The sequence below is a fragment of the Rana temporaria genome, chromosome 10, assembly GCF_905171775.1.
Source record: "Rana temporaria chromosome 10, aRanTem1.1, whole genome shotgun sequence".
NCBI lineage: Eukaryota > Metazoa > Chordata > Amphibia > Anura > Ranidae > Rana > Rana temporaria.
The window spans coordinates 21,279,140-21,292,391 of NC_053498.1; the positions used below are offsets into that span (position 1 = coordinate 21,279,140).

The following is a 13,252-nucleotide window of genomic DNA, read 5'->3' on the forward strand; positions in this document are numbered from 1 at the left end:
TGGTCAGTAGGAGGAGGAATAGTGACCTATCATTGGTATCAGTGGAATAAATAGTGCCCTATTCTTGGTGTCAGTGGGAGCAATAGTTCCTCATATCATATGGAAGAATAGTGCTGCAAGGGCCGGATAAAGGCTAGCAAAGGGCTGCATTGGGTCCTCGGGCCGCAGTCTGGAGACCCCTGTTTTAGATCATTGGCTCCCAACCTCAGTTCCTCACCTTTCACAGGTCTTTTCATTATAAGACTTAATTTCCACTGGCGTTTTTACAGCCACTGTTGTTAGCCTTTTTTACAGCTTAAAAAACGCCTGTCCATGTTTATTTTGTAAAAAAAAAAAAAAAAAAAAAAATTTTGTGAGCTGCAGCTTTAAAAATGCCGCGGTAGCGTTTTTGAGCGTTTTCGCGCGTATTTGAGCGTTTTTAACGTCTGGCGTTTTTACAGCTCTACTCTGGAGCTTCAGAACGCCCTGGTTCTGCGTTTTTTTTACAGCTCAAAAACGCCTATGCCATTTGCAGCTCAAAAACGCCTATGTGGGCATGATGCCATAGAATAACATGGACAGGCGTTTTTAAGCTGTAAAAAACGCTCAGAAAAGTGGCTGTAAAAACGCCAGTGGAAATGAAGCCTAATAGTCAATGGCTTGGTATTTATGAGTTAGGCCTCGTACACACGATAGGATAGCCAGAGGACAACGGTCTGAAGGACCGTTTTCATCGGTCAAAACCGATCGTGAGTGGTCCCCATAGGTTATTTAACCTTCGGTTAAAAAAATAGGAACTTGCTTTAAAATTTAACCGATGGATCAAAACCGATCGTTGGTATGCAAAAGCATCGGTTAAAAACCTGCACATGCTCAGAATCAAGTCGACGCATGCTTGGAAGCATTGAACTTCGTTTTTTTTCAGCACGTCGTTGTGTTTTACGTCACCGCGTTCTGACACGATAGGTTATTTAACCTATGGTGTATAGGCGTGACGGACCATCAGTCAGCTTCATCGGTTAACCTATGACAACGGTCCTTCAGACTGTTGTCCTCTGGCTATCCTATCGTGTGTACGAGGCCTTAGTGTATATAGAACATGGGTCTTCAAACTACGGCCCTCCAGTTGTTCAGGAACTACAATTCCCATCATGCCTGGTCATGTCTGTGAATGTCAGTGTGTTACAATGCCCCATGAGATGTGTAGTTCTACAACAGCTGGAGGGCCGTAGTTTGAGGATCCTTGCTATAGAAGAACATTCCTAAAACATGGCCTGTTCGGGTTACTTGAGGACTAAAGTTGGTGAACCGCTGTTGTAGATGGAAGCGCTAAATGCCAAGGGTTTACCAGTGAATGGTTTTGTCCTATATGGAGGTTCTGAGAAACGTAGCAACTTACCACCTTTTTCTTCCAGATGTCGGAGATGATGGAAAGTGCTGTGAAATCCTTTGAAGACTTGGAGTTCCAGCAGTTGGAGAAAGAAAGCAGCCGGGAAGAGGAGAGAGAGGCCTCCTACAGACAGATCACACAAAACCTAGCCAAACGGCAAAACGAGTTGAACAAACGGAAGGTAAGATTTGCAAGAAATAAATAGATTGCCATTTGTTTGCCTGTGGTCATTCCCAACGTGAAAACGCCTTGTTGTTGCATTGGCCCAACAACGTGGCTTGATTTATTGATGTTAATTGAAATTTCCCTGCCAAGCACTAAAAAAGGTTTCTAATGCAGGACAAAATTCCGCGCTTGGAAGAGCAAATACGCGGTGCGGAGGAACAGGCACAAGCTGAGAGATTAAGGATTAGCGAGGAGAACACACGAGTCTTCCAGTCTCTGAACAAGGTAAATTAGTGGTGCAAGAAAGCCTTCTGTAAGCTCCCAAGTCATTCTAGTCTGAGCTTACACAGTGCTGACATCCTCTATACTGTCATGTGACAAAACCAGGCCACAGGGGGAAGGAGACACAAATTCTAACTTACTGTAAGCGTCATATACCCACCCTTCATCCCTATACACACACACAAAATCACTTGTGGCGATTGTCAACAATTTGGGTCCACAAATTCATGTAAAGAGAAGAAAAAAATGGGGGCTCCGATGATGTAGGTCATAAAGAGGTTTTAATGAAAAAAACAATATACATAATAAAATATAAAAAAAGGTGATCACAATTCATAAGTATTAAAGGCAATATGGGGAGCAAAATGCATGGTCCGACGCGTTTCGATCCAATAGGAAGTCTACAGGGGCTATTACATCCTTTGAGTCACAATATATGGTCACACTCCATTAGGTGTACACAGTCATTGCTTTTTGGCTCACACGTAGCGCTACATTGTCTTGTATGCTGTCATTTTCGTATCTGTACTTATTTTGTATGCATGGACTCTACACAGTACACCTTCTCTACTTCTGTATACTGGATGTGATTTTCGGTATCTGTTCCTATTTTGTTTGTATGGACTCAGCACAGTAGCACTTGCTCTGTATGCGGGATGTGGTTCTCAGTATCTCTTATTATGTCTACATATACACAATAGAGTGCTACTTCTTGGGATTCTTGACATCTGTTGTTCTTTTTTTTTTTTTTTTTTTATAAGTCACACTTAACCACCGGACCATATTGCTGGTCAAAGACCAGAGTACTTTTTGCGATTCGGCACTGCGTTGCTTTAACTGACAATTGCGCGGTCGTGCGACGTGGCTCCCAAACAAAATTGGCGTCCTTTTTTCACACAAATATAGCTTTCTTTTGGTGGTATTTGATCACCTCTGCGGTTTTTAGTTTTTGCGCTATAAACAAAAATAGAGCGACAATTTTGAAAAAAAAATAATATTTTTTTACTTTTTGCTGTAATAAATATCCCGCAAAAATATATTAAAAAAACATTTTTTTTCCTCAGTTTAGGCCAATACGTATTCTTCTACATATTTTTAGTAAGAAAAAAATCGCAATAAGCGTTTGGTTTGCGCAAAAGTTATAGCGTTTACAAAAAAGGGGGTATTTTTATGGCATTTTTATTAATATTTTTTTTTACTAATAATGGCGGCGATCAACGATTTTTTTCGGTACTGCGACATTATGGCGGACACTTCGGACACATTTTTGGGACCATTGGCATTTTTATAGCGATCAGTGCTATAAAAATGCATTGGATTGAAAAATGCCACTGGCAGGGAAGGGGTTAACACTAGGGGGCGGGGAAGGGGTTAAGAATGTTCCTGGGTGTGTTTTAACTGTGGGGGGGGGGGTGGCCTCACTAGGGGAAACACTGATCTTCTGTTCATACATTGTATGAACAGAAGATCAGCATTTCCCCCCCTGACAGGACCGGGAGCTGTGTGTTTACACACACAGCTCCCGGTCCCCGGTCTGTAACGAGCGATCGCGGGTGCCCGGCGGTAATCGAGCCTGCCGGGCACGGGAGTCGGGGGCACGCGCGCCCCTAGTTCCCTGCGAGAGAGCCGACGTAGAGCTACGGGCTCTCGCGCAGGAGAGCCAACCTGCCGCCGTAGAATGCCGGCGGCAGGTCGGCAAGTAGTTAAAATGATAAAATGTCATTATATTTAATACAATTATAATAAAGGATCTATTCTAAATAAATGAGCCATGCTGACATCTCTTTGCAGTAAATGCAGACAGAGCCCCTAATTGGCCACCACGACGGAGGTTGGGGTTTAGTTCCGCTCTAAGAGGCCGAACATTACTTATAAAATCTTTTAGATAAAAACACGCAATCCAGGAAAACCACAAAGCCCCGAAGTCGTGTCTCTCTTCATGATAGGTGGGCTGCAGGCTGTCACAGATAAGAGTAGATCCACAAATTGGTTTTACATTCTAGAATAAAACTGTCAGGGCTCAGAGATCCTCTTCTATTCAATCCGACAAACAAAGACTGAATGGGATTCTGGCACGGTGCCATATTGCCTTGGTGAGTGCGTCACCCCAAGCGTGCACAGCACTGTGAAATGTCATCCAGGCCTTGTGATGTTGAGTTGTAGCAGAGCCCCGTGCGGGAAGGAATCCAACACATTGCTGACAGTGCTAATAAAGGAACTTCAGCCTCTAAATTTAGCATTTTCTTGTTGTATACAGGCGCATGGGTGCTCAAACTATGGCCCTCCAGGTGTTCAGGAACTACAATTCCCATCATGCCTAGTCATCTCTGTGAATGTCAGAGGTTTACAATGCCTCATGGGATTTGTAGTTCCGCAACAGCTGGAGGGCCGTAGTTTGAGGATCCCTGGGCTACAGCATAGTATCGGACAATTGGATTATGAAAATATTCTGGTCCTGGGACTTTTTCTAGTTTGAAGTACAGTATATACTCGAGTATAAGCCGACCCGAATATAAGCCGAGGCACCTAATTTTACCACAAAAAAATGGGAAAACGTATTGACTCGAGTATAAGCCTAGGGTGTCCATCTGCATGCCTCACTGTGCCTCACCGTGCCCATGCCTCACTGTGCCCATGCCTAGTCTGACGCTCAGGGATGGACTGGCCATTGGGACTACAGGGAGTTTCCCGGTTGGCCGATGGCTCAGTGGGCCGGCTTAAGTGACAGCGGTCCGCCGCCCCCTCCGCTCCTCTGTCTCTCCCTTCCCATAGCGCTCACCTCCTCTCCCTCCCCGCAGCGCTCACCTGGGGGAACAGAGAAGCAGGTGGAGGAGCAGGGGGGATGACAGAGGAGCATGGGGGAGGGGACAGACAGCTGACTCAACAGCTATGGCCTGGGAGTTTCTCACTTCTGCCTAATCTTGTCCCATAAGGGGGGGCACCAAACTGATTCTTTGCCCCGGGTGAAATAATGTCTAGCTTCCCCACTGGTACTGCCTATAAGAGTACCAGTACCAGCCGTTCTACTCTAATAAAGTAGAATGGCTAGTGGCTAGTGAAGGGGGAGTGGGGGCTTGGGTGGCGGGGGTGGGGTGCAGGAGTTGTCCGGCCGCCATTAGAGAGACCTGTCAAAGTGGGCCAGTCTGGATGAAGTCCAGGGCCAAATTTTTGTCCCAGTCCAGCCCTGTGCCTCACTGTGCCCATGCCTCACTGTGCCCATGCCTCACTGTGTCCATGACTAGTCTGACACTTAACATGGGAGTCTATGGAAGGGGTGCCCGGGTTTGACAAATCGGTGCTCCCCAGCCGTAGGTCCCTCAGACAGCACAAGTGTAGAGGAGAAATGGGACTACATGTGTGCCAAGTTTCGGGTCCATGGGACCTACGACCGGCTGGTACTGGGTCCCCAAATTCACCTGAGAAATTACCGTTTAACATGGTAGTCTATGGAAGGGGTGCCCGGCTTTGAAAAAATCGGTGCTCCCCGACCGTAGGTCTCCCGGACAACAAACTTTGCACACTTGTAGAGGAAGAGTGGGGCTACATGTGTGTTTGGGGTCCAGGGGACCTTCGACCGTCCAGTACCGGGTCCCCAAAGTCCGGAGATCAGGCGCAAAAAGGTGACTCGAGTATAAGCCGAGGGGGGCATTTTCAACACAAAACAATGTGCTGAAAAACTTGGCTTATACTCGAGTATATACGGTATTGGAAGTCACTCGGTCCCTGAGGCCCCAAGACGAATAGTTATTACTCTGCTGGAAGAGTATTTGGAGTGGGGCTGCGGGACTTGCGTTTCCACTCTGAGAAAAATGTATTTCCAAGGCATTTCCAAGTGATCTGTACTCCATGTGGTTAAGTGAGTTCAGCATATCCATAATGGCAAACTGGTTTGTATTGCAGGAGAAGGACCGATTGTTGGCTCTTGGCGCTTTGCATGGGAAGGATTCTGAGAAACAGGAAGAAAACGAGAGCAGCCACAGAAAGGTAAGAACAAAAAGGTTCATAAATGGACAAGCTGCCGCTCAAGAGTTTGGGCCAGATCCACGAAGCAGTTACGCTGGCGTATCTATTGATAAATAGATAAATATTAAATAGATAAATATTGATATTCATAAATGGACAAGCTGCCGCTTAAGAGTTTGTGTCCAACCCCACCGACATGGAATACACATAAAACACCACAATATGCGATTCGGCACTGCGCCGATTTAACTGACAATTGCGCGGTTGAGCGACGTGGCTCCCAAACAAAATTGACGTCCTTTTTCCCCCACAAATAGAGCTTTCTTTTGGTGGTATTTGATCACCTCTGCGGTTTTTATTTGTTGCGCTATAAACAAAAATAGAGCGACAATTTTGAAAAAAATGCAATATTCTTTACTTTTTGCTATAATAAATATGCCCAAAAAAAATATTAAAAAAAACATTATTTTCTTTCCCTCAGTTTAGGCCGATACGTATTCTTCTACATATTTTTAGTTGAAAAATCGCAATAAGCGTTTATTGATTGGTTTTTGCGCAAAAGTTATAGCATCTAAGAAATAGGGGGGTCGTTTTACGGCATTTTTATTAATATATTTTATTACTAGTAATGGCGGCGATCACCGATTTTTATCATGACTGCGACATTATGGCGGACACATCGGACACTTTCGAACCCATTTTTGGGATTATTGTCGTTATTTTTATCAATGTTTTTACAGTAAAAGGGACCATTGTCATTTTTACAGCGATCAGTGCTATACAAATGCACTGATAACTGTGAAAATGACACTGGCAGTGAAGGGGTTAACCAGTAGGTGCACTGTAGGGGTTAGGTGTGCTCTAGTGAGTGTTTCTTACTGTAGGGGGGATGGGCTGTGTGTGACATGACACTAATCTCCGCTCCGATTACACGGAGCGGAGATCAGTGTCATTATCACTAGGCAGAGCGGGGAGATGCTTGTTTACATCAGCATCTCCCCGCTCTATCTCTCCGTGAGACAGTTGTGGGAATCCCCGCGGCGATCGAGTCCGCAGTTGGATTCACGGAGCTCGCGTTGGGCATGCACGCACGCCGCGTGCACAGTGGTGCTTCTTTAAAGGGGACGTGTATATACGTTCTTCTGCCCAGGAGTGCCATTGCGGTTAAAGTAGACGTATGGGCAGAACACAGACAGCAATACAAATTGACAGGGGCTCTAATTCCTCTCCATTTTATCCAAAACGTAAAAAAAATAAAAAGTTTTGCCTTTTAGTTATACTTTTACTTGTGAAATACCAAAGATGGGTACTGCCTCCAAGTGGTGGCTCTATGAACAGCATGCATTTTTCATCTCCATTTCAGTTTTTTGTTTGGGACTTTCCATTGTTTTTCAAAGTCAGTTTATCTTCCTTTGACCCTTGACATTCATATTTTTTCTATCAATCTCAAAATGTATTTTTACTGGAAAGATTTTTTTTTTTTTATCTGGTCATGATGATAAACGGGCCTGTGTATCCAGGGCTTTTTTTTCAGGGGGAACTTGGGGGAACTCAGTTCCACCACCTTTGGCTCAGACCCTTTGGTGCCTGCTCACCACAATCGCCTGTAAACACAGAAGTCTGGTTTCTGTTTTTACAAGTGACAGCTTTGTAACCCCCTGAACTCTGCACTCTGTATGTAATGCAATTCTGGTATGTTAACGCCCGCCGCATGTACATATATGTCCACAGAATGGCACGTATAGGCATATGGGCGTACATGTACGTCCCCGCCTTTCCGCGGGCCGGGGGTCCGATCTGGACCCCCCCCCAGTACATGCGGCGGTCGGTATCCCGCGGGGAGCGATCCGGGACGACGGCGCGGCTATTCGTTTCTAGCCGCCCCCTCGCGATCGCTCCCCGGAGCTGAAGAACGAAGAGAGCCGTATGTAAACACGGCTTCCCCGTGCTTCACTGTGGCGGCTGCATCGATCGAGTGATCCCTTTTATAGGGAGACTCGATCGATGACGTCAGTCCTACAGCCACACCCCCCTACAGTTGTAAACACACACTAAGTGAACCCTAACTCCTACAGCGCCCCCTGTGGTTAACTCCCAAACTGCAACTGTCATTTTCACAGTAAACAATGCAATTTAAATGCATTTTTTGCTGTGAAAATGACAATGGTCCCAAAAATGTGTCAAAATTGTCCGAAGTGTCCGCCATAATGTCGCAGTCACGAAAAAAAATCGCTGATCGCCGCCATTAGTAGCAAAACAAAAAAAAAAAAAAAAAACTATGCCCTATTTTGTAAACGCTATCAATTTTGCGCAAACCAATCGATAAACGCTTATTGCGATTTTTTTTTACCAAAAATAGGTAGAAGAATACGTATCGGCCTAAACTGAGGAAACAAAATGTATATATGTTTTTGGGGGATATTTATTATAGCAAAAAGTAAAAATATTGCATTTTTTTCAAAATTGTCGCTCTATTTTTGTTTATAGCGCAAAAAATAAAAACCGCAGAGGTGATCAAATACCACCAAAAGAAAGCTCTAGTGGTGGGGAAAAAAGGACGCCAATCTTGTTTGGGAGCCACGTCGCACGACCGCGCAATTGTCTGTTAAAGCCACGCAGTGCCGAATCGCAAAACCTGGCCTGGGCATTTAGCTGCCTAAAGGTCCGGGGCTTAAGTGGTTAAGACCCTTCAACTGTTTGTGAAATCTGAACGGGTCGTGGTTGAGTTCCTGCGCCTATTTTCTGAGAAAAAAAGCTCTGGGTGTATCTAAAGGGAGATCTGTTTGTAATCTTTCAAAGCAGCCAAGATTTAGATGCTTATTGTGCCATTGTCAGTAACTTGTCCAAGCTGCATCAAGATTGTCTCTGCAAAGGTTTACTAATAAATAAAGGTGGAAGCCAGCTAGGTCACTCCTATGTCTTGGTTTCATGTTTGGATTGTGGGAGGAAACCAGATCACACGCATACAATGTACATACTCCATGCAGACATCCTGGAAACTGATCCAAAGAGTTTGCAGGCAGATCATTGTATCCTACTCATGTTTCCCATGTCGTACTCTTACTTTTTTAACAGGGACTTCAGAGGACTTCCAGTCTGCCCAGAAGGAGTAGAAATGCGACGTTTCTGCGGCAATCTGACCGTCCATTGTCACTCCACGGCAACAGTAAGTGATCAGTTGTTACATTATTTAACCACTTAAGGACCAAGCCTCTTTCTGAGATTTGGTGTTTACAAGTTAAAAACTATTTATTTTTGCTAGAAAATTACTTAAAACCCCCAAACATTATACATTATACATTATTCACACTTTTTGTGAAAAAAATACACTTTTTTGAATTACAAAATAAGACAACAGTAAAGTTAGCCCAATTTTTTTTTATATTGTGAAAGTTAATGTTACGTCGAGTAAATTGATACCCAACATGTCACGCTTCAAAATTGTGCCCGCTCGTGGAATGGCGACAAACTTTTACCCTTAAAAATCTCCATAGGCGACATTTAAAAAAATTCTACGGGTTGCATGTTTTGAGTTACAGAGAAGGTCTAGGGCTAGAATCATTGCTCTCGCTCTAACGATCGCGGCGATACCTCACATGTGTGGTTTGACCACCGGTCACTCGTCGGGACGGGGCGCTTTAAAACAAAAATTTTATTTTTTATTTTACTTTATCTTATTTCTTTTTACAGTTTTTTTTTTTTTTTTTTATTTAAGAAGGAATGTAAACATCCCTTGTAATAGAAAAAAGCATGACAGGTCCTTTTAAATTTGAGATCTGGGGTCAAATCTCATATTTGTAATAAAATGCCAGATGGTCACCAGTCATCTCTATGACCGTCGGAGGCCCGGGTGTGACGTCATCACGTCACTCGGAAGTAAACAAAGCCGGTATCGCGGCTGTCAGCATGAGATCGATGATCTTCTTTTTTTTCACAATCTCATGCTTTCCATCCTGGAGGAGAGATGTGGGGCCTTATTGACCCCGCCTCTCTCCATAAAGAGGACCTGTCACAATATATTTCTATTACAACGGATGTTTACTTTCCTTGTAATAGGAATAAAAGTGATCAAAAAAAAAGTGCAAAAATAAAAAAAATTAAGTAAAATTTAAAATTGTTTTTTTTTAATTTAAAACACCCCTGTCCCCGGTAGCTCGCACTCAGAAGTGAACACACATGCAAGTCCCGCCCACATATGTAAACGCCGTTAAAACCACACATGTGAGGTATGGCCGAGTGCGTTAGAGCGAGAGCAACAATTCTAGTACTAGACCTCCTCTGTAACTCAAAACTGGTAACCTGTAAAAAAAAAGAAAAAAAAAAAATTAAGCGTCGCCTATGGGATTTTTTAAGTACTGAAGTTTGGTGCCATTCCATGAGTGTGCGCAATTTTAAAGCGTGACATGTTAGGTATCTATTTACTCGTCGTAACATAATATTTCACATTATACAAAAAAATTGGGCTAACTTTACTGTTTTGTTATTTTTTAATTCATGTTTTTTTCCCCAAAAAAAGTGTTTGAAAAATTATTGCGCAAATACTGTGCGAGATAAAAAGTTGCAATGGCCGCCATTTTATTCCATAATAAAACATATATATATATACACACACACACACACACACACACACACACACACACACACACACACACATATATATATATACACATATATATATATCTCTAGATTCAGAGATAGTTATGCCGGCGTATCAGTAGATACGCCGTCGTAACTCTGAATCTACGCCGTCGTAAATTTAAGCGTATTCTGGAAACCAGATACGCTTAAATTAGGCTAAGATACGAGCGGCGTAAGTCTCCTACGCCGTTGTATCTTAGGGTGCATATTTACGCTGGCCGCTAGGTGGCTCTTCCGTCGATTTCAGCGTAGAATATGCAAATGAGCTGGATACACCGATTCAGAAACGTACGTGCGCCCAGGGGATTTTTTTACGTAGTTTGCGTAAGGCTTTTTCCGGCGTAACGTTACTCCTGCTATATGAAGCATAGCCAATGTTAGGTATGGCCGTCGTTCCCGCGTCGAATTTTTCAAATTTTCCGTTGTTTGCGTAAGTCGTTCGCAAATAGGGCTTTGCGTAAGTTACGTTCACGTCTAAAGCATTGACGATTTGCGGCAGAATTTCGAGCATGCGCACCTTGATTCTTTTATGAACGGCGCATGCGCCGTTCGTAAAAAACGTCAAATACGTGGAGTCACACTAAATTTGGATAAAACACGCCCACATCATCCAAATTTGAATTAGGCGGGCTTACGCCGGAGCACATACGTTACGCCGCCGTAACTTAGGGCGCAAGTTCTTTCTGAATACGGAACTTGCGCCCTAATTTACGGCAGCGTAACGTATCAGAGATACGTTACGCCCGCACAATATTACGCAGGGCTACCTGAATCTAGCCCATAGTGTTTGGGGGTTCGGAGTAATTTTTCTAGCAAAAAAAATATGATTTTTGCATGTAGGAGAGGAGTGCCAGAATAGGCGCGGTATGGAAGTGGTTAAGTAAATACGGCTTGTTACATAATTAGTTGGTTTTATATTGGTTTATTGGTCAGGTGTATGAAAAGTGCATTGGTTTATTGGTTAGAGGAAGTCTTCTCTGGCACAAACATATGAAGGTAATGCCTTGGAGGAAGGAACAACCTTTGACATTCTTCAGACAGTACGCCCATAGTTTAAAAAATATAGAAAGAGAAAGAAAGAGAGATGAGTGGCGCAGCTCACGGACGCAGCAATGGATCGAGATCAGGCAAGTATTTTAGTGCAGAGAATGCATTAAGGTAAAAACCTTGGGCCAGATCCAGAGAGAGAGTACGCCGGCGTATCTACTGATACGCCGGCGTACTTTCAAATTACCCGCGTCGTATCTTTAGTTTGAATCCTCAAACCAAGATACGACGGCATCTGGGTTCGATCCGACAGGCGTACGGCTTCGTACGCCTTCGGATCTTAGATGCAATACTTCTGTGTCCGCTGGGAGGAGTTTGCGTCGTTTTCCGCGTCGGGTATGCAAATTAGCTTTTTCCGACGATCCACGCGCAGCCGTCGCATTCTCTTACGTCGTCGGCTTTTTCCGGCGTATAGTTAAAGCTGCTATTTTGCGGCGTATAGATAGACTTGCCATGTTAAAGTATGGGCGTCGTTCCCGCGTCAAAATTTTTTTTTTTTTTGCGTAAGTCGTCCGTGAATAGGGATGGACGTAAGTCAAGTCTAAGTTCAAATAATGACGTTGTTGCGACGTCATTTCGCGCACAGCACGGCGGGAAATTTCGAAACGGAGCATGCGCAGTTCAATCGGTGCGGGGACACGCTTCATGTAAATGAACCACGCCCCCTAATCGCCGATTTGAATTCCACCGCCAGAAATACACTACGCCGCCGTAACTCACGGCGCAAAATCTTTGAGGATTTGAAAGAACGCCAGGTAAGGTACGGCGGCGTAGCGTATCTCTGATACGCTACGCGGGTGCAGATCTATGTGGATCTGCCCCTAAGGTTCTTACAACAGGACAGACCTCTAAGGCTGCATTCACACCTTGGCATACCTAATCGCGGCGTTTTTGCGGCGACAAAACGCCGCGATTGTGAATGCAGCCTAACCCCAGGTCCACATCTCCTATGCCGAACGCCGAAGCCGCCTGAAAAAAAGGGTCCGGGACTTGTTTTGAGCTTCAGGCGTGCGGCGTTTCGGCGTTCGGCGTGGAGATGTGAACCAGCTCCATAGAGGGCAATGTAAAATCATCCCTCCAGCGTATGAGGGGCTGCTGCGGCGTCGCGCTTCAGGCGTATATACGCCTAGGTGGGAACAGAGCCTAACTTCAGACTTCATGGTGAAGATGTAGAGATAGACAAGCTTCTGGCTCTTTGGATCATTTATGGGTATCATGTTTGGGTGGCAGACAGCACTGGACTGGTGCCGCTGGAGGCGGTCTCTGCTTCACAACCCCCAACATATTGCAGATATTTAACCCTCTCAGAGTCTAAGCGTCTTTCAAGAAATACAGCCCTGAAGAAGAGGGTGCAATTCTCCAGAAAAGAGTTGGCTCTACTTGTACAGTGGAACCTTGGTTTACGAGTAACGCGGTTAACGAGCATTTTGAAAGACGAGCAACTTTTTTTTTTAAATTCTGACTCGGTTTGCGATTGTTGTCTCTCAAAACAAGCAGAATTTGGACTAATGGGGCCTGCAGTACCGCATTTGGCCTGAGGTGCGGGTGCGTCGGAGCAGAGCCGAGCTGATCGAAGCCATTCGTAAATACTCAAATACTTTGTTTCCGGGTGTTTTTGTGCCTTTTCGAGGTCATCCGAGCTGTCCCCGGCCCTTTCTGAGTGTTTTTGAGGCTCTCCGGCGCCCCCCCCCCCCCACCTCTGACCACATGCAGTATTGCATGCCATTGAAGTCAATGCGGAACAAATAATTTTCGTTTCCATTGACTTCTATGGGGAACTCGCTTTGA

At 44.5% G+C, this 13,252-nt stretch overlaps 1 protein-coding gene across 3 annotated transcripts in view; it reads left to right on the forward strand.

Annotated features, from left to right (window-relative positions):
• Positions 1-13,252, forward strand: part of PHLDB3 (pleckstrin homology like domain family B member 3) — a 122,965-nt gene that overhangs the window by 91,176 nt on the left and 18,537 nt on the right. For all 3 annotated transcript variants that reach the window (XR_005743983.1, XM_040327363.1, XM_040327364.1), the window contains 4 exons: positions 1,395-1,550; positions 1,709-1,819; positions 5,717-5,800; positions 8,855-8,945. Coding sequence is in view for 2 of the 3 variants with exons in the window: in XM_040327363.1 (XP_040183297.1) it covers positions 1,395-1,550; positions 1,709-1,819; positions 5,717-5,800; positions 8,855-8,945 (442 nt within the window). In the remaining variant the exon portion in view is untranslated. The remainder of the gene's footprint in view (positions 1-1,394; positions 1,551-1,708; positions 1,820-5,716; positions 5,801-8,854; positions 8,946-13,252) is intronic.